The following is a 23,245-nucleotide window of genomic DNA, read 5'->3' as shown; positions in this document are numbered from 1 at the left end:
CGCGAACATAGCAATTCCCTCAGAAATTTGTCTGATCCAAATAACCTCCTACGTCACTGCAGGAGTTGTAAAGATTGTGTTCCGGCTTTTAACAACATGTCAGTTGTCGGAAAAGGAAAAACCAAGGAGGAGAGGGAAATCCTGGAGGCCTACCATATTAGGTTGCAAGGCAGTGACACATGCGTCTGTGCACCGTCTTTATATCTCACTGACAAGGAAGTTAATTTCCTAAGCAAAAGTGTGCGTGTGCAAGTTTGACAGGCAAAGTATGTGCGTTTTGTTGTTTGCCAGTTATGGTGCGTGTGTCCACTCCTGGTTGAATCGCCACTTATGTATGTTTTTTTTAGTTTTTTGCGTGTCTGATACGCATGTGTCTTCTGGTGTCCTAAGTTGGCCGTTTCTCGATTAAACTTCAGTTGTTAGTCCAGCGTTGTCCTGTGTTCTTCTTCTCCTGGTGTCTCGGGATTCGCTGGTGAAGTTATGTCTGAGATGGGCTTGCTTAACCTAAGTTGAACGCAGCTTGCAATTCCTGCCGAACTAAGGCGCAATTGCTGCCTGTATACAGATGCAGATATGTAAACAAAAGTAGCGCCGAGATGCAGTCGTCATCATGGGCGCATTCCTGGAGGAGTTACATACCCGTGCGGTAAATGCTGAATCCTGTACAATTTTCTGGAAGCATTCATGTAGGGAAAACATGGACTGTCTGCTAAACAAGCAGCAGATATCGTGATCAGCAGCCAGGGTCAGCTACGGGCCGCTGACAGACGTCAGCTGAGCATCGGCGTCGGCGTGGCAGAGCAAAATAGAACGCTGAAACCGCGTCGGCATACGCCGTATGGCGATTGAGATCAGCCGAAGCGAGTCGCTTGGTTTCACGACTCAGTGTCGTTTCTCGCTCGCTTGGTTTTTCTTAGCATATCACAGATTCGCAGTACCGACCAAGTTTGTCAGCTTATGATTTCGAAAGGCGCTGCTATGCGCAGCATGTGTACGAGAGCAGACGATGCAGCAATACGTGCGTCACAACTTTTGGGGCCCATGTGACCAGGGTTGCTGCTCTTCCCTGATCGTGACGTTGCAGCACACCCCGGCACTCAGAAACCGAAACCGAAATCGCTCAGTATAAATAATGCAATAAAAAATTATTTACCGCGCATATATGAATCTCGCAGCGCGTATCACGCGTCCTGGGGCAATATGCAACGTTTGAAACAAAGAACACGCCAACCAAAAATTAGGTGTCTCCACCCCTTTAATGATATTGTAAACATACAACCAACTTCAAATATGGTCCTCTGCGCTGATGACACCAATGTCTTTTTCTGGTCCCAACCTTAGCTTGCTTGAATACCGATCCAATACCTGGCTCAATGAACTGTGGACATTGCTTGATGCCAATAAGCTTGAACTTAACATAAAAAAAACTAAATGTGCGCTTTTCCGAGCTAAAAATAAGCCCCTCGATCATAATATCTGGCTATATTTTAGTAACACAGAAATTGAGCAGGTCAATTCTCATAAGTTTCTAGGAGTTTGTTTCCGCAGTGACTTGGGCTGTACTGATCACGTCAACAGCCTGTGGATATGAATATCAAGATCAATTGGGTTAATGCAACGACTTCATTATCTTCTATCCATGTAAAAAAAGTTATATTTTTCTCTTATTCATTCTTATTGTGTATTGTCTCTTAGTGTGGGGAACATGTAATAAAACTGACTCGGGTAGGTTCTCCCTACAAAAAGGAGCCTTGCGCATATTGGGTAGATATCCTGTTAGTACTAATGGCATGTTTACCTCTTGTAAGGTGTTACCGTTTTTTCTATGCTACAAACACTACTTAGCACTTCTAATCTACCGAAAATTAAATTGACTTTGAATCTTTCTCTCGTTCTTATTTGAATAGAGAAATCACACATAACTTGCGCACAATTTCTTTGATTGGCCTAGGCCTCGCACCATTTACGGCCCCCAGACTACAGATCACCAAATAACAGTTTTATGCAACTCATATCCAACATTAATTGCTTGTGCGCAGGAGAGTGTCACCATTCACCAATTCAAGAAGAAAATGAGCCATTTTTTGAACACCCCCGTGTGAAATTCTGTTATGCATACCTGTTGCATTTCATTGTTATTCCTACTGTTCTTTGCGAATGTGTTTTTCTTTTCTACACCACTCACTATCGCTCATTGTTGATGACTTCTTCAGTATTATTCTCTGCCTGACCAGTGCTTGTGTAATTGCTTATGTCGAATTCCTGTCGCTGCGTTTGATGTGTCACTGTTCTCACTGATATGTTGCTCCGTACCTTCTGCACCAACGTGTAATATGTGTGTTAGGCCTTGTCAGGAGACATCTTAGTCTCCTTTAGCCTCTCCCCACGGACACCATGTATTGTGGTCCGAAATAAATAAAAAAAAGCCTGTTGGCAATGTGAAACCAAATGAGACCTACCCAACTTACTACCGCTTGGCTCTATTGTAAAAGTGGCTCTGACCTTTGGCTAGGGAATCGCTACATTAGTTAAAATTTTTTATGGGAGAAAAAATTCCTTTGGAATTAATTTGTTGTGAGCACAAATTCTCATTGCTCTGTTGAAAGCCTGCCCCTTTCAAAAGCCAATAGACAGTGATTTCAGAAAACGGTGCACAGGGAAGACTTCTGCTGTGGAACCTCCTTCTCCATAAAACATGCTAGTCAGCCTGCAGTGCACGAAAAAAACTGCTGTACATGAAGCACTGGAAAACTAAGTGCACGCTGGAAAATTATGAAAATAAAAATAGCTTTAGCTGATTTTCTCATCATGCCTTAAAGGGGCTCTGAGATGCCTTCTGAGGAGAGCACATTAACTCACTTAACCACTGCACTGTGTTGCCATGAAAACCAGAGCCAGATAACACTCTTCTACATCCAGCAGACAACCCACAATTGCGCCAGTTGGCTAGCTGTTCCCGGCGACTTCTTCATGCTCGCACCCACCTCAGTGCCCCGCATCTGCGTAGACAAGGTGAGAGGTGGCCATTGGTTAGATTCTTTCAGACGTCAGGCAACTACAGTGGCCGCGGCCAATAAGCCGGTTAGCTCCGGCGGGTCGGGAAGGTCCGTTCTCGGGGGTCGGGGGGTCGGTGAAGGAGCGCCTACCTTCCAGCGTGCAAAAAGTGACGAGAAAAGAGGGAAAGGCTCGAAGATGCTGAAATTCAAATTTTAACTACAGATAACTCAGCTTCTACAAAGCGCATTTAAAAAATCCTTGCTGGACACTATTTGTGAAGCGGCGTGCTTCAATATCCCAGGCATGCCGCAACTTTATTAGAGCCCCCTTCACAGCCCCTTTAACTGTATCCTTCGTCTTGCTTGAAAGAGCATCATTATTTTAATACTGGGTCGGTACAGCTTGTTGCTAAGATATGTCACCCTTCAGTCCCTGGTGAAGATATCTTGCATGATCAAACTGGTTTAAGGAACTTTTTTTTCCAGCTGGTGTCAACTGGTTTTAGCTGGTGTCTGATCACATGGGATCTTTTCACCTGAGCCGGATAATAATTATCAACTACTCCCTTGACTCACTGCTGTCCGAATTTCAGTGGAGGCGAACTTCTAGAGGGCCGTGTGCTGTGTGATTTCAGTGCATGTTAAGGAACCCCGTGGTCGAAATTTCTGGAGCCCTTCTCTATGGCGCCCATCATAGCCTCAGTCGCTTTTGGATGTTAAACCATATAGACCAAACCAAACCTGCCTTATGCCCATGAACTGCCGATTGCTTTCAGTACCGTTTTCTACCTGCAGAAACACCCTAAGCTCGTGCTCTGCTGATTCGTGACCGAAACTTCTTGCCTTCAGTGCACGGACGGAGGGACAGCTGTACTGTGCTCGCATTTTTTTGCTTTTTGTGCTACAGCCGCAGGACACCAGGAATATTGTGGTGTCAGCAGTAGAGAATTTGAGCACTTTCATACAGTAAATACGCCAGCTATGGTACCTATACAGCCGCACGGCAAATGCGGGCAAGCACGGCGGAACGGTAGCAGCGGCCAGCGTTACCGTATTGGCTGGCCACGGAACTGTGCTAAGACAGCCTAAAAGCAACGAAATCTGTAGGCACGCATAATACTAGTGTTTAGAGTGAGGATGTACAGTGGCACTTCATCGTCGGTGGTGTGCATTTTGCTGTGATCGCGGAGATGCCTGGCAACACTAGTTCCTTTATGTGATGTACGCATCCTTATTCCAGAAAGTGTCGGCCCATTTGAATTTTTTTCTACAAAAAAACTGAATTCGACCCTCTAAGCCATGTAGTGCTGTCGAAGCAATTATCTGCATGCTTTCTCTTGCAGTGCCTTCAGTTTCACGCTATGCTACTCTGTCTTCTGCGCCTCTTGCCAGAGTGGTTCGGCAGTACTCTCACCACCGTTCACTGGGTGATGCTGGCTGCTGAGCGATTGTGGTGGCTCCTAACGAATGCCTGTTGCCTATACAGAAGAATATGTAGAGAAAGTTGTAAAAATGTAGGTTTTTTTAAAACTGTTGTCAGAAGAAGGTATGTTGTTATCCATAAAACACATAAGCATGGCAGGGTTCACATTGTTAGGTGTGCTTGTGTAGAACAATGTATAATTATGGCAGCTCTGGTGCATTCCTTTCTTGAGATACAGACAATCGAAGTAGACAGAAAAAAAGTTACTCCAGCAAAGTTTGACATATGTTACAAAAGAAACAGCTCTTGACATAGACAAATATACCAAGGTGCAGACTACAGTGTCCATAGTTTCTTTCCAAAAAATTTGAGCTACCTGTTATATTTTAACTTATTCATAACTAAATTTTTCCAAAACAGCACAACACATAAGCACAAGCACAGCTCTTTGTGATAAAAAAATTTTTGTGCTTTGGGAAAAATTTTGGGGGCAAAACCGATTGCAGAACTCTGTTCGAGCCATCAGGCAATGACAAAAATACCAAGCAAGTTTATGAGGTCGATCACCCACCCTTTAGTTGATCTTATCTTGAACCACTTTATTATAGCTTAACATTTTCATGAGTGTGCCCGTCACTGAAGAGCAAGGCTGTCTTCGCATTGCCAGTGCAGTGTTGGATTTTTTGTCACTAGGTGGTGCTGTGGTGTTATGCATTTTTTTTTTGTTGAAGTACTAACTGTGGCCCACTAAAACTGAATGATTTTTAGGTCTGGGATCTCAATGGACGACAAGGTGTACTAAAAATGTCTGATTACTTACTAGTGGCTGTGACTATATTAGTTTTTAATTCTTCACTTTTGCTGGCATGCAGTCGCCCTTGCACTTGCTGATCATGGTTTCCAGCATTGGGAAAGACAAAAATGGGCACATCTGCTTATGAAAAAAATTCTTGGTAAAAATCTTTTACAGTGTTCCTACGAAACAGTAGTGGAATTGGGCACCATGAACATAAAACTTTCGATTTCATCGTTAAAATAAAAAAAAAATGGTTCTTAAAATTCAGTTGTCAGTTCCTTGAAGGCATAAACAAAATTCTCGCAACCAGATCCAAATTAAACCAGCAGTTCCAAGCCAGAAGGCCGAGTGCACTTTCTTCTTTAGCAAAAAATGTTTTCATTTCTGAGCCACACAAATTAGGTGTGCCGAAGAGAGGCTAGTAGGGTGCCTCAGTGCGCCCTCTTCCCCGCTGCTCCATGGAGGGTGGTGCCAATCTTTCAAGGGGCCATTGCTATCTTAGTGGGGGTGGCTGGCATATTTGTGCCCACTCCGCGCTTCAGCCGTGCATGCAAGAAAGGTGCAGCACCCGCTCGGCCTGTTTTTTTTTTTTTGGCCCACAGGACTGGCATGATTCCTGCATGTCGCATTCCACTGTGCACAGACCACTCCAGAAATGGCTGGAGAAGGATCGCTTTCCCAAATGATTAAAAACAAAGCTGATTTTGACTGTGAAGACAAACCGTGACAAGAGGCAGCTGGCGAACACTTGGGGTTAATGCATTGTAAGTACTACAGTCTCTAATAATGTTTATTGCTATTTCTCTTTAGTTATGCCTGCCTACCACTGCAGACTGATGCCCAACATTTGTGCAAAAAATTGCATTCGTGTTTCTGTAGGCATTCATCTGCAGTCACTCCCCCGCAGGGTCATCTGCAACATGCAGACAATAGTGAGTTGCGACACCATGGTTTTCCAAGCATCCACAGGGACATCCCCACGAGGGGATGTTGGTGAGCAGTGCGTCACCACGGACCCGAACACCCACGATTAGCCATGGGGGGGGAAAGGGGATCTTGGTGGTTGAGCCGATGCTGAGCGTTTGGACCTTAAAGGCCCCTCTGCAGAGGCAACACACCACTTTGGCCCTATCTTCCCGTAGATGGCACCTCTGGCCTGACCAGACTGGGGCAATTGGCAGTCTCCTTTTCCTGTCCTCCCCACCATCTTTCACTTTCCAATTTTCGTTCTCACAACTGTCCTATCTCTTACTCCTTTCTTGTTTTTTTTTCCTGGTGGCTAAGGTAAACCTTGTGTGATGTAGCTATCCTGAGTTGCCCCATATTTCGTTATAGCTGTGTACAGCTGGCGTGGGCAGGACTTGCTAGTTCCTGTCCTGTCCCCTCGTTGGGTTCCATGGTGGGTGGCTGGCACCACAGCCGAATGATATTCTTTTTATGGCTCCCCCATCTCACAAAATGATCCCCCTCCGAACATTTCCCTAGTATCATGTTTTTCATAGTGAAGAAAAGTCAAACTGCACGAATTCTTGCTCTCCAAATGTATAATTGATGTCTTGGGTCCAGGCTACAAACTATTGAAAATGTCCAGTGGTGACCTGCTGCTAGAACTCGGACATTGCCCTATACTCAAAGCTTAATAACCTAGTGCCCATCGGGAACTTCCCTGTGTCAATCAAAGCACACCGATCTCTAAACACTGTCTGTTGTGTGCTTTCTGAATCAGATTTCATCTACCTCACTGAGGAAGAAATGCTTGAGTGTCTCAGAGACCAGAATGTCATTAATGTAAATCGTATGAAATTAAGGAAGGTAGACGGAGATACCCACAAAACATCTGGTCCTGACTTTCAACTCTAACACTCTCTCCAAGTCCATAGAAGCAGGCTACCTGAAAATAAATGTCTGACATTACATCCCAAATCCGCGAAGATGCTTCAGATGCCAAAGGTATGGTCATGTATGGTATGGTATTTATGGTATGGCCTCAAAGCTGTCTTGGCCACGATGCTTGCCCTAAATGCACGTCAAGAGAGCATGCTTCCGAAAACTGTGAAGGAGCAGCAGTTCGCTGCGCAAACTGCGAAGGTGATCACATCTCTTATTCAAGGTCATGGCTCTCATGGGAGAACGAGGAACAGATAACGGTAGAAAGAAGACAAATATTACTTTTAAGGAAGCACGACGACTATTCCGTGCAAAGAACAGTTTCAACTCGCAAAAACTTTGCTGATGTGGTGTGCAGGGATGGTGCACCACACAGCACTTTGGCATCTGCCCAGACCACTTCCACTGAGCCTATGGCAGGGCCATCCATGCCCCAGGCAGGGACAGCGAAGGCTGGTCTGCCATCTCCAAAGCAGGAAGTGTTGGCTTGGCACCCTGCAGGACTTCTCCCCGCCAAGGGAAGCTTGAAACCAACACACCCGCAGCTTCTCTGTGGTCTGATGTGATGGATTTACTCATAGTTTGTCCGCTTTCAGCGGTGGAACAGCTCTCTTGAGCAAAAAAGACAGAGCCCTGATAACGGGCCCAGAAAAGAAGTAAATCCCATCCATCCTCACCCAAAAATAGACATGAATTTTTTGGTTCAGTGGAACTGTAGAGGACTGTTGAGGAATTATAGTGAGATACCACATATTCTGGGGTCAATGTTGCCTGCAGTTTTATGTCTTCAGGAAACCAGTCTTGGCCCACATGTGAATATCCTGAGACATTATCCTGAAACAGACCAAACGTTTATTGGGTTCTCCCAAAATTTCTGGCTGCTGTATCCTTGACCCTTGCCGTCTGGCTTGGTCGTGTGGCTGACGGGGCAAGATGGTGACAACAAAGAGGGAAGATGGGAGGTATTTACCTTACATCCTCTCGCTGTCGCGGCTCGCTGAAGTCTCCCTCCGGCCACGGCTGGTACCTGCTGATCTTGGCGCACTTGCCTGGTGTCACTTTTGCCCAATCAACGACCGCTCCTGTGGCACCTGGCGGTGTGCGCTTGCTACCTGTTTGGAGAAAGGAGGTGGCGCAGCGCTCTCGAGCTGACTTCCTGGCTACTCACCCGTAAGAAGGAGGAAAGCATCTGCTTTCCTGCTTCTCCACGGCGCACCTCGCCGGCCAGGGAAGGGTACGGCAATCCGAAACTCCCACATAGTTGAGGTGTACAGCTGGCGTGGGCAGGACTTGCTTGAAAGTTCCTGTCCCGTCCTGTTGTTGGGCTCAATGGTGGGCGGCTGGCACCACGGCCGAACAACACACCTATTCTATGGCTCTTTCCCTTTCACAAAGTGATCGCCCTCTCAAGAGTGGGCGGAACGATGCAACCAAACAATTCTTCCAAAAACAAGTGAAGTCTTACCACTTGGCCCACAGTCAAGATCCTTAAAAACAAGCAAGGAAAATATCCCCATTCATAGTTGCGAAATGTCTGAAAGAAGCCTTGGGCCCCGGTTGCAAGGTGACCAACTAGCTAGTGGAGACTTGCTCCTTGAGATCCGCGATAAAGTTCAAGTTCCGAAACATTCTAACATTCTGTCATTTGGGGACATTCATGTCTCTGTCACACCCCACAGGTCACTAAACACTCCGCGTTGTGATCTCAGAAATTGTTTTTCTGGATCTCACTGAGGAGGAAATGCTCGAAGGCCTTGCCGATCAACATGCCACTTAAGTCCAATGAGTCAAAATGAGAAAAGATGACAGAGATCCCAATGAAGCATCTTGTACTTGTTGCACACTCCCTGACTCCATTGAAGTGCAGTGAGACCATACATTCCCAACCCCAGACGCTGTCTCAGTTGCCAAATATTTGGCCATGGTTCCCTGAGTTGCCAAGGCCGCAAAACCTGCACAAAATGCGATTCAAAAGAACACGCCTCTGACAACTGTGAAGCAGTATTCTGCTGCGCTGTGAAGGCAAGCACCAAGCCTACTTCAGGTCTTGCCCATCGTGGAAGACTGAAAAAGAGATAATTACATTGAACACTAAAGAAAACATTTCTTTAAAAGAGGCGAGAACACGTATCAGAATGGCAAACAATTTTTCTTTGAATCAACACACAAGCTTTGTCAATGTGGTGCGTTGGGGCGATCCATCACAATGGCCTTTGGCACCTGCCCAAACCTCGTGTAGTGAGGCTGCAGCAGGGCCATCCTCGCCCCAGGTGGCAGTAGCTAATGCTGCTCCACCACCTCTAGAGTAAGCCATGCTGCCTCTCGAGGCTGCGGGCCTCAAGTCCTCTGCCCACGAGGCGAGGTCTCACACAAAGACCTGCATGATAGTTCAGTGCCTCTAAGGAGGTGATGGACAAGAGCCAGTGTATCTCTGTGCTGTCGAGATCACAGGTACGGTGGAACTCCCTGGATAGAAAAAAAGACGAGCCCTGAATCAAGGGGCCAACCTAAACCTGGTTTCTAAATCCACGTACATAAAACAAGATGGCATTCATAATACACTGGAATTGAGGTGAACTTTCTTAACTTTCTTAAGGATATCTTAACTCACCTATTCCATGGAACCGTACACAGTTCCGCTTTTGACTGCACCTGGTACACAAACAAATATAAGGGAACAGGCAGATATATTAGGGAAGCACTTCGCTGCAGTTTCTAGCTCGTCACTTTACACCCAGTCATTTCAAAAATACAAAAGCATGGCAGAAAAACACTCGTTAATGAACACTCGGGCTAATGAACAGTACAGTAGATTAATTACCCTCCAGGAAATAATAGAGCTTTGTGCTTGTACCAAAGCAACCTAGGTCCCCACCATACAAATGTACTAAAAAAATAAAGGTATTCCACCATGATGGAGGGCATACAAACAGGCTATCGGGAGGGGTAGCCATCATCGTGCAGAACGGTATAGCAGCCGGTGAAGTAAAACTTGCAGATAAATTAGAGCCACTCTGCTTACGTATAAAACTCTTACAGTGTGTTTTGTATACCTAGAGCCGCACCTGGAAGTTACCCACATAGAGTTAGGAAACCTTTTAGCACAACTACCGGAGCCTTGTATGGTAGTTGGTGATCTTAACGGACATTCCTCTTTCTGGGTAAGTGAAAAAACAGATAACAGAGGTCAAATTATAGAGGATTTTCTCAGCAGTAATATTTGTTTGCTGGAACTCTGGTAAAACTACATATGCTCTTGAGCCTCAGGGAAATTGAGCTGTTTAAATTTGTCTTTTAATTCGCCACCTGTTTTAACGATTTTAAATGGAATGTTATAGACAACCCATATGGCAGCGATCACCTCCCCGTAATAATCAGTCTAACATCTACACCGGAAATCATCCCAACAAAACTACAACGCTGGAAGCTCCCTTTAGCTGACTGGTAACTTTTTAGATCAGAAGCCAGTCTAGAAAAAATAGTTTTAGAGAATATTGACATCGATGAAATGTTCACCGATTGTATCTTAGCTGCCGCACACTTGGCTATTCCTAATTAAGTCTTCGGGAATGGTACGGCAAAATCACAAAATGTCGTGGACACAAGGATGCAAAAAAAAAACGACAGAATAGAGCTTGGATATTTTTTGCCGGTACCCCACACACGAGAACGTAGTAAATTTTAAAAATTAAAAAGGCAAAAGCTAAAGCTCAGTATATCCGTTGTAGTGCCAAGAAAGCATCATGGCAGAGCTGCGTGTCATCCATAAACAGTCGGATCACATGAAAAAAATGGACACAGGGAAGAAAATTAAATGGCAGCTTCTCACCGTACACAGTTCCGCTTTTGATTACACCTGGTACACAAACAAATATAAGGGAACAGGCAGATATATTAGGGAGGCACTTGGCTGCAGTTTTTAGCTCGTCAGATTACACCCAGTCATTTCTAAAATGCAAAAACATGGCCGAAAAACACTCAAAGTGGAGGTGCTAATGAACAATATGATGGATTAATTACCCTCCAGGAAATCAATAGGGTACTATCTGTCGGCAAAAGAATCGCTCGAGGACCCCACCAAATACACTATGAAATGCTGGCCCATCTTTCCCAGTGCCGTACAGGCACTTCTAAGATTTCTTAACAAAATTTGGGTATCAAGGAAACTGCCTGCAGCCTGGTAAAAAGCTCATACTCTACCATTTCTTAAACCCAGGAAACCCAGCATTTCTTAAACCCAGCTCGTCACTTTACACCCAGTCATTTCTAAAATACAAAAACATGACAGAAAAAGACTGTCAACAAGTGGAGGTGCTTATGAACAGTACAATAGATTGATTACCCTCCAGGAAATCGATAGAGTACTATCTGCTGGCCAAAAAAACCGCTCCAGGGCCCGGCCAAATACACATGAAATGCTGGCCCATTTTTCCCAGTCTGCCGTAGAGGTGTTTTTGAGATTCTTTTACAAAATTTGTGTATCAGGGAAACTACCTGCAGCCTGGAAAAAAGCTCATATTGTGCTGTTTCTTAACCGTAAACCCGGGAAAGAACCAACCTCTCTCAGCAGTTATAGATCCATACTTACCAGATTTGCCTTGCCGAATATCAAGTGTCCTCAGCATAAGATGGACTTTTGTCCTTCAATTTTGTGAACTTCTTGATATCAATCAGTGTGGTTTTAAAAAGGGATGCTTCACTACAGGGCACTTAGTTTGTCTAGAAAATACTGTTAGAGAAGCTTTTGTACACAAACAACACTATCTTGCAGTCTTTTTTATTTTGAAAAGGCATATGACAAAACCTGGAGGTTCGGTATTCTTCAAGATCTTGCCGAGCTTGGCATCCTTGGCAGGATGTTGAACTGCTTAACTTGTCTAACCGTTCCTTTCAGGTACGCGTATACCCTCTGCAGATTAATCACTCTGTCGTACGTTTCATTTTAGACCATGGTTGCATACTCTATGGTTCAGCAAGGCCATCATACTTCATCAACAACTCGACCCAGCGCACAATTTAGGTTTACATCTTTCAACTGGTGCTTACAGGACATCGTCCATAAACAGTCTTTATGTTGAAACTAATGAATCATCACTCGTAGACAGAAGCATGCTCACATGCTCATACATTCTAAAAAATCCGTTCTCTACCGAAACATATCTGTTACAAAATAGTTAAAGTGCCCATCAAAAACGCTCTTTAATATCAAACCGCAAACTACCAGGCCACTCCTCTTGCATTTTGAAGAGATTTGCCAGAATCTTGGCGTACTCAATACATTACCTAGCATTGCACTCAGACGAGATCCACTGCCCCCATGGTACAATTTTCCTGTGATATGGGATTTCACTCTTACACAGTTTCACAAAAAGCAAACTCCACAACAACTTGTACTACAAGTATTTCTAGCACTCCAAATACAATGGTTTTACGGACTTTTATACTGACAGTTCAAAAACAGATGCCTATGTAGGAAATGCAGTAGTACGAGGGCACGAGAAGGAAATAATCAGACTTCCACAGTGTTCATCAATTTTCATAGCTGAATGTTACGCTGTATGCTTAGCCTTAAAGAAATAGTAAATGAGAACCTCAGAAACAATACACAGACACCCTTAGTTTACTTACAGCTCTCCACTCTAGAAATGCAATCACTCCGATGCTCGGTGACATCATACACAACATAACAAAAGCCATAGCTCAAGGAAAAAACAAAACTTTGTTGGGTGCCGAGTCATGTCGGAATTAGGAGCAATGAGAGAGCAGACCCCTGCGCTGCACAGGCTCGTGGCAAGCAAATAAAAAAGTAAATATTCTCTTTAAGGATTGCGTGCACTCGATACATTGTAAAATAAGAAATGGCAGTCCGCTTGGGACGATGAAACAAATAACAAACTACACTTTATAAAACCAGCTTTAGGAGAACGGACATCCTGCACCCACTAAGAACATTTCAAGGAAGGGATTATCTGCCGTCTTCATATAGGACACACACACCTCACACTATTTCGTGCTGACAAAAGAAGAGAAGCCCCAATACGGAGATGAGCTGACACTAAACCATGGTTTATTTTCTTTGCAGAAAACTCGAAACACTTAGGAAAAAGCATTTTGCAGTTTTTACAATGAACACATACCATTCCATCCAACATTAATTACTCTTAGGTGAAGATGTACTAGTTCAGATTTCACAGGTTTTCAAGTTTTTAAGGAGCAGTAAATCTGATAATATTGAGTAATTTATAACGAGAGACTTCTTTAACCACCCCTCAGCCTATTTGTCATTCCTGAGAAGAAGGCTAAGGTTTTTATTCGATTGTTTGGGATCCTCAACATGCTTGCACAGGCAACGATGGTTGCAGAGGTTACCATGCTTTCTTTAAAGCTTTTACTAATGTCCATTTTTAAAATGTCTTTTCTTTGGCATCACTAGGTAGTAAAACTTTCATTTTAGCCCATCTACACCACTGATCACTTTTCACAATTTATAAAATTCTGCAGAAAACGTTTCTATACTTTATGCTTGGCGCATGATGGCCTTAGCTGCCTATGTGCTATTAAACCCAACACAACAACCTGAAGCATGGAAAAAAGCTGCTATAGTAACACTTCCTAAACCCGGAAAGTCCTAGCAGTTACAGGCTCTTACCAGCTGTGTTGCAAAATAATTCGAAAGTGTTGTGAACATAAGACACTTTCGTTTCTGGCGACTTATACATCCATCAGTGGATTTAGAAAAACATGTCAACTACTCATCACCTTGTCCGCCTAGAAAACACCACCCGGGAGGCATTCATCCACAAGGAGCACTGTATCGAGGTTTTCTTTCACCTGGCCTCATAGGCCACGTGGAGTTTCGGCATCCTTCATGGCCGAGCAGAGCTAGGTATCCACGACGACTTCCTGGCTAACCTCACATACCTAGTGCGCTTAGGAGCGACTCTCCATGACTCTCACCCAAGAGAACGGTATACCCCAGGGGTGTATTCTAAGCACTACACTGTTCATTGTAAAAGTGAATTCCTTTGCTAAAATAATCCCTAACTACATAATGTATTCGGTTTATGTAGATGACCTACAAATAGCATACGCTTCCTCCAGCATATCTACCTGTGAGAGACAAATACAAATGACACTAAAACTGATTGCTTGGGCAGACAGAAATGGATTTAAGTTTTCTCCTCAAACAACAGTACCTGTTACGTTGTCATTGCAACGGTGTTTACAAGCCTAGCCTAATCTCTGCACGAACCAAACTGCACTACCAATCAAGCAAGAACACAAATTTTTAGGTGTTTCTTTTGACAAGAAGCTCTAATTTCTACCACCACACGTAACTCTAAAAAGAAAGCCTCTAAAGCCCTCAATGTCCTAAAAGTGGTTTCCCGAAAATGGTGGGTGTCTGATAGAGCCTGCCTTTTCCAAATCTATCGCTCTCTGGTGTGCTGTAAGCTTGACTACAAGTGCATAGTATATGGTTCAGCAAGAGCATCCTACTTGAAACGATTAGACCCTGTTCATAATCTTGGTCTGTGCCTATCACCTGGAACATACAAAACATCCCTGGTAACCAGCCTTTATGTTCGAAGCTAATGAACCCAGTCTGGAGCCGTTCTCTCCAGAAACATTCTGCCATTTCACTGTTGGCAAGTGCCCATCTAAAAAATATTTCAATAAAAAAAAACACATTTTATCAGGCCAGTAGTACTGTGCTTTGAAGATAAACCAGGTGCTCTACCTGACATTGCACTAAGACAGGGCTATTTACCACCATGGTGCAGCCTCCCTTCAGTATTGGACTTCACACTGATTCATTTACACAAAAAGCAAACACCACAGAAGCACATACTACAAGAATTATTCGCACTGCAAGAAAAATATGACACCTGCATTTAATTTTACACTCATGGCTCAAAAACGGAAATTCATGTTGGAAGTGCAGTGGTTCAAGAAAAAAGTGAAAAAGTGATGACTGCCGCAGTGTGCATTGGCTTTTATTGCCGAATATTATGCCATTGCTATGGCTCTAGAGGAAATAGAACATAAAATACAGGATCATTTACGCAGATTCCCCAAGTATGCTTACAGCACTGCACCGTAGAAATGCTGCCGAACCCTTAATAGGAAACATTGTACATAATATAGTTAGTCACAACACTAAAACAAATTCTGCTGTGTCCCTAGCCATGTCAGAATTGTGGGTAATGAGAAGGCAGATGCATGCACTGCATAAGCACGATTTGGCCAAATGAAACAAGTGAACATACTGCACAGGGATTGTTTGAAGGTAATGTACAGCAAATTGAGAAATAAGTGGAAGGCTACATGGGGATAGCAAGTAAACAAACTACATTCTGTAAAGCCCATTTTAGGAGAACAGAAATCATGTAATGTAGACATCAAGAGCGCTCTACAGAAGTTATTTGTCATCTACTCATTGGACACACACACTTCACGTACAACTGACAGAACACCAACCTCTCTGCAAAACGTTTGGGGGTGAACTTCATGAATTTCATGCTCAGCAACTAAGAAAAAAAGTATTTTAAAACAATCTACAATGAATACATCCCGTTACTCCCTGTGTTGCTTTTAGGTGATTAAGCACCTGTTGATTTTTCAAGTATTTTTGTGTTTCTTAAGGAAGCCAGTATTTTAAACTTTAGGCATCTCGTTAAATGCAAGACATTCTAACCCTGTGCTTACGCATCATGGCCTTAGTTGCTTTTGTGCCATTAAATTTTATATAACCGTTTACAGTCACGCTGCGCATGTAACTTTTCATGCAAGCGTATCAGCCAGAGTTTTGTGTTGTGTTGCAGATGCTTATTGGAGAATCATTTTGTTATAACAGGAAAGGGTGGATATATAAATTTTTTTCGTGCGGAGACTGTTGCAAGAGACCTTGATTTGAACTGAGTGAGACATGAAGTACAATTGTGCGTTGGCTGCAGCACCCAGGTGTTTAAACGCTATCTCACTGCTGTTCGTAATCTGAGTTCATGTCCTGAGTTTGGGTCATAATAAAAAGCGTCATAATCTGCCGCAGCAGCCACACCTGATTGGTTGAAATGACGAAAGCGGATGTGGTGCTTCAGATGCAGCGAAAGAAACCGGACGGTGACGTCAAACACATATGACCAACATGGCGGAGCAATCTGAAGCAGAGCCCCTCGCTTCGAAGTGAACTCGTCCGTGTTCCTGCATTTTTTGGCATGTGAACTGGCTATAAACTGGGCACGGGGCTTTCGCTTCATCTTATCTTGCCTTTAACAAATTGGATAGATGATAAATTTGTCCTGTTTTTTGCTTCGTTTGACAGTTCGGTAGGTCCTAGGCGTAATGAGCACCGGTTTGCTTTAGAAATTGTTCTCGTCATTCAAACGGGATGGCACCATTTCACTGGAGTTATCTAGTCTGCCTATGTTGAATGATATAACATAAACCATTATGTCCCGCAAGTGCGAACGTGCATTTCCTATTCTGAAACTCTCTATTAGCAGTTGAAGCGTCCTGCATCATGATCGTGGGTAATGCCTGGCAGTGTGAAACGGCCGATGTGCATGGATGGTCATTCGCCACCGACGTGCTACTTTTCCGGTGCATTTGACATGCCAGAGGTGGTTTTCCGGTGTCCCTTACGGTTCTCAATAGCCATGGCTTTAGGCTTTGCATTGAGCTTGCGAGTTAGGCTGCAAGTTAGTTTCAGCTGTCAGTGTGGGCTTGCCTGCGCTTCGTACCATGGTGAACCTATGAAAACTGTTTCCCAATGCATATATGACACCTGCCAACTTTTCCGAATTTTCTATGAAATGTAAGAATTTCGACCAGTCTTATGGTTTTACGAATCTTCCTTCAAATTTTACGGAAAATGTTTCATTTGCGGAAAAAAAGTGAAAATCATTAAGACTACACCATGGTACCTTGCACTGTCAAGAAAGGGTATTACGTATTCGTGGTCTAAGCGAAGTATTGCTAAGGCTTGTTTTTAAAACGCTGTAAAAAGAAGTTGCTGCCACACTGTTTCAGCTAGTGTCACGATGCAGGCCAATCGCCTTTCTGGTGCAGGTTTCCCTACAGAAATGGTGAGAGGAGTGGCTGAGCCTGTGCTGAAGGAATCGAATGTCAGGGCCAAGAAAGAAAAGAAGGCTACTGCAGAAGGAAGAGAGTTCAAGTGGTGCCACATCTGCACAAAGTGGCGCACAATGTAAAAAAAGCCGCTGAGCGCCAAGGCGTTAAAGTGGTTTTTTCTGCCCCTGTTAAGCTTTCAGGTCTCTGCACATGAATACTGGCCGACGATAAGAAATGCTGCAACACCAAGCATAGAACAGTGTTTGCGAGGTGCAAAACAGAAGTCATATGTAAGATCCCGCTGACATGTGGAAAGTGTTATATAGGACAGACTGGTGATTGCATTAATAAAAGGCTGCACAAGCACTGAACAAAAATTGGTAGTGGGGAAGATGGCAGGCAATCTTGCCTTGCATTGTAGTGGATGCCCCTGGAAGTGTTCCCCTCGTTTCAACCTTATAACCATTTTAGGCCACAGAAAAACAAGGCACGTGAAATTCTTGAGGTTTAGCTGATAGATAAACATGATGATGCTTGCGTCAGTTCCCAGTCTATTGGGCTGACAACGAGAGATTGACTTCTTGAGCGATTAAATTTAGGTTGTCTGTTTTGGCTTGGCGCACGCGTGATGGTTACTTGAAGGAATGTGCACAATAAAGATGTCAGTGTTTAGTCCAGCCTTGTCCTGTGTAGGTTCTCCTCTTGTCCCTAGTCTTTTTTCGGCTAGTAAAAATTATTCGGCGTGACAGGGAAATAACTAGAGGAATAAGAATGGGGTGGAGCGCATATGGGCGGTTCTCTCAGATCATGAATAGCAGGTTACCAATATTCCTCAAGAGAAGAGTGTACAACACCTGTATCTTACTGGTACTCACCTACAGGGCAGAAACATGGCGGCTAACGAAAAGGGTTCATCTTAAATTAAGGACAACACAGCGAGCCATACAAAGAAAAATGGTAGGTATAACGTTAAAGAGACCAGAAGCGGGCAGAGTGGGTGAGGGAACAAACGCGTGTTACTGACATCCTAGTCGAAATCGAAAGGAAGAAATGGGCTTGGGCACGGCATGTAGTGTGAAGGCGAGATAACCGCTGGTCCTTAAAGGGGCTACGAAACACCGCTTGAACGGATGCCGTTTGCATTTCAGATGGATTCTTTATGTCGCGCAAATGCTGACTCAAAAAGAATTACGAGAATTGATGCATAGGAACGGGAGTTATTCAATGAAAAAATTTCAAAATACAAGCAAACAAAATGCTGCCCTCAACTCTATTTTCGCGCAGCTTCCCATTCCCATTTCACTCTCCCAATGACGACACACTGTGTGACCAATCAAAACAGCCTATCTTAGCACGTGGTGGAAGTTTACACTCCTTGGTTGCCTGTTCTCTAACTCGTTCATGCCAAGGAACCATGCCGTTTGCATGGTTACAACAACCATGTGAACGCCCAGCTGACCCAGCGATGCTTCGTCACCACGACGGCGCAGAAGGGAACACTGATCAGTGACGTTCCCTTACTTGTGGATCCCATCTCGAGCACGAGATACTGCGACAGTGTGACAGCCTGTGCAAGATATCAGACACATTTAGCATAGCGCGTACCGCTACTGCTTACCGCCAACCATCGCCCCTAGCGTGCTGGTTGGTCACGGCGAGCAAGGAGCGCGCGCTGTTGACAGGAACGTGGCGCCATCTGCCGCCGCCGCCCGGTGATCCTCCAGAAGCTGACGATGCGCACTGTCTGCTAAATGTGAACTGAACGCATCATTCCTTGGGACCGAAACGAACGCTTATAGAGTGCAATGCCTCGATCGGATCAACTCTGCAAAGCCGCTCTCAGATACATAGAGAGTACCCATAAGTGTTAGTGCTAGGTCGTAGGATGTTTACAGAGAGGCGCAAAGTCTGTCGATGCAAAAAGTAGCCAGAGCCTCTAGTGGTGTATTTTTGTTTTACTTGCTTTACAGTGCTTTTATCTAGGGCAAACAAGTTGCTTTTGTTAATGTAATATAGAGCACAAAAACTTGACAAAACGTATCTCTGGTTATTAACACAATTTTGCAGTATATTTACTCTTTGTCCAATCATAAAGCTCGCCCTCCGTGATGTCATATCCGATGCTAAAAACCGCCACTATGTGGTGACACCGTCAGCGCCATGAATTTGTTTTTGCGAGCTAATTAAAATATTAAAAACCAGAGTATACGCGGTACAACCGATGCTAATAGCATCACTATAACTCCTTCTATGCAACCAACGGGCAAAACAATGCACTGAAAATGTGTGTTTCGGGGCCCCTTTAAGGGTAACTGAGTGGATTATAAGAAAAGGCAAGCGTAGCAGGGGGTGGCAGAGGGTGGTTGAGATGAGGCATAGGGTGGGCGCAGGTGGCAAAGGACAGGGTCAATTGGAGAGACATGGGAGAGGCCTTTGCCCTGCAGTGGGTGTAGTCAGGCTGATGATGATGATTTTGAGCTTATGAACCGAGAAAGTATCAATGAAGTTCTACTGAATCGCTGGTACACACAAACCTGAATATAAAGAACTCTCATAGAGCGAATTATGTTTTATATCGAACACTTGGAAGTTCTTTTAGTATTATGCATACATTGGATATATCAAACTCTGAGTGCCAGCGATCAGTCTCACGCTTGCCAACTTGCTGCTGCGCTGGTGCTGGGTGGTCTCTGGGTAACCATGCTGCCCGGCCACGCTTAAAACTGTGAGACGCAGGAGGAGAGCACTAACTAGCATTTGAAATTCGTGCCATTGGCCAGCCTTGCTTTGCAGCGCTTTTATTTGACCGCCGCCTACCATGTGATCAAGTTTGTGCGAGCAGCTCCGCGCTGGCTTTGGGAGAAGCCTCATGGGGCGATGAGCTACTTGGTGCGGAAGAGTCGGTTTTTTTCAGGAACACAGAGTGGCATTACTGAGATGTCCCCTTCCGTCCACGGCGCACCCCGCTCGCAGAAGACTTTGGCACGAACTTAGTGCGCAAAAGCCATAGTAGCGAAAACACAACAGCACACGACGCCAATAAAAGGTTTTTGGTTTCCAAAGTGCCTTTAAAAAAAACCTCTTATACCCCTGTCACACGGGCACTTGTAAGGCCTTAGAAATTAAGGTCCTTTGCCCCAAAGGCGCGTGACGCGCATCTACACGGCAAAGCGTCGAGACCTTTGCGATAAAGTTCCGTAGCAATAAAGGCGGCCATCAGCGGCCTTAAAGTTGCTTAAAGGAGCAACCCAGATGGCAGAGCCAGCTAGCGAGCTCAAAGAATAAAAAAATTGACGCAATTTTTAGTTTTGAAACCGTAAAAAATATCTGATTTATCTTATTCAATGGTTAATTTTGCGTTACAGTGCACTTAACCGTAGAGGAGGCTATGACTAAAGACATCCACACTGCTAAGAAAGGACATAAACGCTTTTCAGCAGCCGCATCGACACACACGTGCTTGTGCATCTCGCTTTGCTGTTTTTTCTTCGTTTGCTCTTTGTTGAGTGCGTGTTTTGAGTTTGCTTGTGTGCACAAAGACACAAGCAACAAAGCACGCTTCTCGAACACAACGAGGAGCCGAACGGAAAAGTGCGCCTACCGTGGTCGGGCCGAGAACGATGAAAAAAAAAAGAAACTTTGTTTCAAAATATCCGTTTCTCACCGTCAGAACGCTCGTTTATTATCATGATAGCTACTTTTTCCAACATAAACGAATGCACTCTTAGCTGAAGTGCTACCGTCTGCTTTAATTTCATAATGTTACTAGCGCCGCTTCACACACAGCGGTGACTTTTGGCATTCACGGAGGCCGCGTTCTAGCTCCTTTGGATTTGCCGTGTAGCAGCGTCGCTGCTCCTTTTCGGTTTTCCTCCTTTAGTGCAATAAGACAACTTTACGGCAAAGGCCGAGAAGAAGTCCCGTGTGACAGGGGTATTAGTGTTAAAGTGACATTTCTTTTGAGAACATATTTTTAAAAGTGCACCTGTTAAGCACGAAATATTGGCATTCGTGGTCTGCAATACCTGGCCAATTCGAGTGCAAGCCATCGCTTATTTTGGGCAAACTTTACATTTACATGCTTTTCTGCTCGTTTGTAGCAATTTATAGACAGGATATTGAATGTTAGGACATTCCTGATTATCAAACATTTATTTTTGCATTATTTTTGGCCAAAAGTTGTGGTTCTGCAGTCGGTAGCTGTGTCTCATGATGCTTAGAGCGCCCATGGTGGCTGAGGTGGTCTGCAGGGAGCTCCATGCAAACTCCTGTAAGCGGGGCGCCAGCTTTCTTTCTCTATATAGTTATAGTAAGAAACTCTGTGGAAGGCAGACTGCCATGGAGGAAGGAAAATTTAGAGGAGAGGTTGTCGTGTGACATTTTTTGAAGCCAGAAATGAGCTCGGCGCCATGTTGTCTGGGCACGCTCGTTTATTTTTCTCCCCGCTCTTGTTTATTTTCCTCCATGAACTTTTCTATTTATTTTTCTCCGCGCTCTTGTTTTCGTTTCTCCGCCCACGCGTTTCAAACCACGTGAATGAGCTGGCCTAAAGAGACTCCAGTGCGAGTAGCGCTTGGTTTCTGGCCCTTGTTCATGTACGGGGAGGTCGGAAATGTTAGTGCGAGACATCCAGCTCCTTCCAGTTATTGCTCTTTGCCGCGTTGTCTCCGCGTCATTCCAGCTCTCTTGTTCGAACGAAACAGTCCGGCCTTGCATGGTCATAATCAAATAGCATTCGGCGAACGCACTTATCGCAACTGCGGTAAGCGCAGGAAGGAACCTACACTTATTGTGGTGGCCTACCATGGTACGCAGTGTCTTTCGCCTGCGTCATTTTGCGAAGGCACAATTGGCTGGGTTCCTTCCAGACTGCACTTGGCGAAATATACTAGTATACTTACATCCTGTTCGTCCTAGTCTCGTACGTGTTATAGCTGGGCTAGAAGGTTAATTTCGCCAGATAAGGTCAAGGAAAAAAAATTTAGTTCAGCAAAATTGTGTATAAATACACAGCTGCTGCCAAAATATAGCAGAAGAAAACAAAACCAAATCTTGTATATAGACTGAAGAGCATGCTTGTTTGTGTTCTCTTGTTTTCTTATATAAACTGTTACACATGGTGCCACTGAAATAGAACTTGTTACTCTTTGCCGTGTGTCATCTTTCATTTTTTTTTTTATGTTGTGTGCCTTGGATTGCGCTGCGTATTTCATGATACTTCTGAAAGAACTATCCCACTTTAGTGCAATGTAAAGTACTGCCTTTAAATTTAAGCTTCCTGAAAAGTTTTAGTACATGGCTACCCTGGAAGCTTTCAGTGTCCGGCTTGCTGGCACAAGGCTTATATTTAAATGGCCCTCTGCAACACTTTGTATATGAGAGCATCATGATTTTTGATTGGATGGCTGTCAAACATGCTCATGAGGTTGTAAAAAAATCTCTGCTGGAATGAATTTAGACCTCCATGCCTGAAATCCCCGAGCAAGGTTTTTGATTTCGGCTTGTTTGCATGCTGTGCTCGCATAAAAGTGGTCCATATACTGGCCACACTTTAATCACGCTCTCTGGTGGATAGCGCAACCCTCTCTGATTTATGCTGAATGAGTGTGCACGTGCCTGCTTTTGGCTAAGTCGTGAACAATGCTGCCATGTGTGGTCACACCCCAGCTTAGTGTTCAAACTGCCTTTTAATGCTGCCCTTGTTGTTGAATATTGCAATCTCTCTATTGCATATATTTGGGCAGCTGGCTCTGCCAACAATGTCTTCTGCTGCAGCAGTGAGGGCAAAAAAAATCCGGCAGTATTTTATTTTTGGTCTTGAGTAGTGTATTTATCTTAACAAGTTTTCGTGTGGGTGGCCATGCCAGGAATGCTTTCTCATACAGCAGTGAGGATGGTCAAATATACTAAGAAGTCTGAATTGTTGACCCTGAATGCAAAACTTGGCATCATAACACGTTTATAATGATGACCGTGCCAACAGTGACATTTAATTCATAATTTCAAGAGCCACTCATAGAGGTGACAAACAGAGAGGGCCGACAGTGCCTGTAGTAGCACGGCAGGGGAAGA

At 44.3% G+C, this 23,245-nt stretch overlaps 1 protein-coding gene across 7 annotated transcripts in view; it reads left to right on the top strand.

Moving 5' to 3' along the window:
• LOC144109669 (cyclin-dependent kinase 14-like) overlaps window positions 1-23,245 on the top strand; it is a 223,840-nt gene that overhangs the window by 9,559 nt on the left and 191,036 nt on the right. For 4 of the 7 annotated variants that reach the window (XM_077642503.1, XM_077642508.1, XM_077642497.1 and 1 more), the window contains one exon: window positions 5,818-5,979. The exons of the other annotated variants lie outside the window; for them this stretch is intronic. In XM_077642503.1, the coding sequence (XP_077498629.1) occupies window positions 5,973-5,979 (7 nt within the window). In that variant the 5' untranslated portion in view covers window positions 5,818-5,972. The remainder of the gene's footprint in view (window positions 1-5,817; window positions 5,980-23,245) is intronic. 7 annotated transcript variants of the gene reach the window in all.

This window comes from Amblyomma americanum, chromosome 1 (genome assembly GCF_052857255.1).
Source record: "Amblyomma americanum isolate KBUSLIRL-KWMA chromosome 1, ASM5285725v1, whole genome shotgun sequence".
NCBI lineage: Eukaryota > Metazoa > Arthropoda > Arachnida > Ixodida > Ixodidae > Amblyomma > Amblyomma americanum.
Note: the sequence above shows the minus strand (reverse complement) of the source record. Positions and strands in the feature narration are given on the sequence as shown.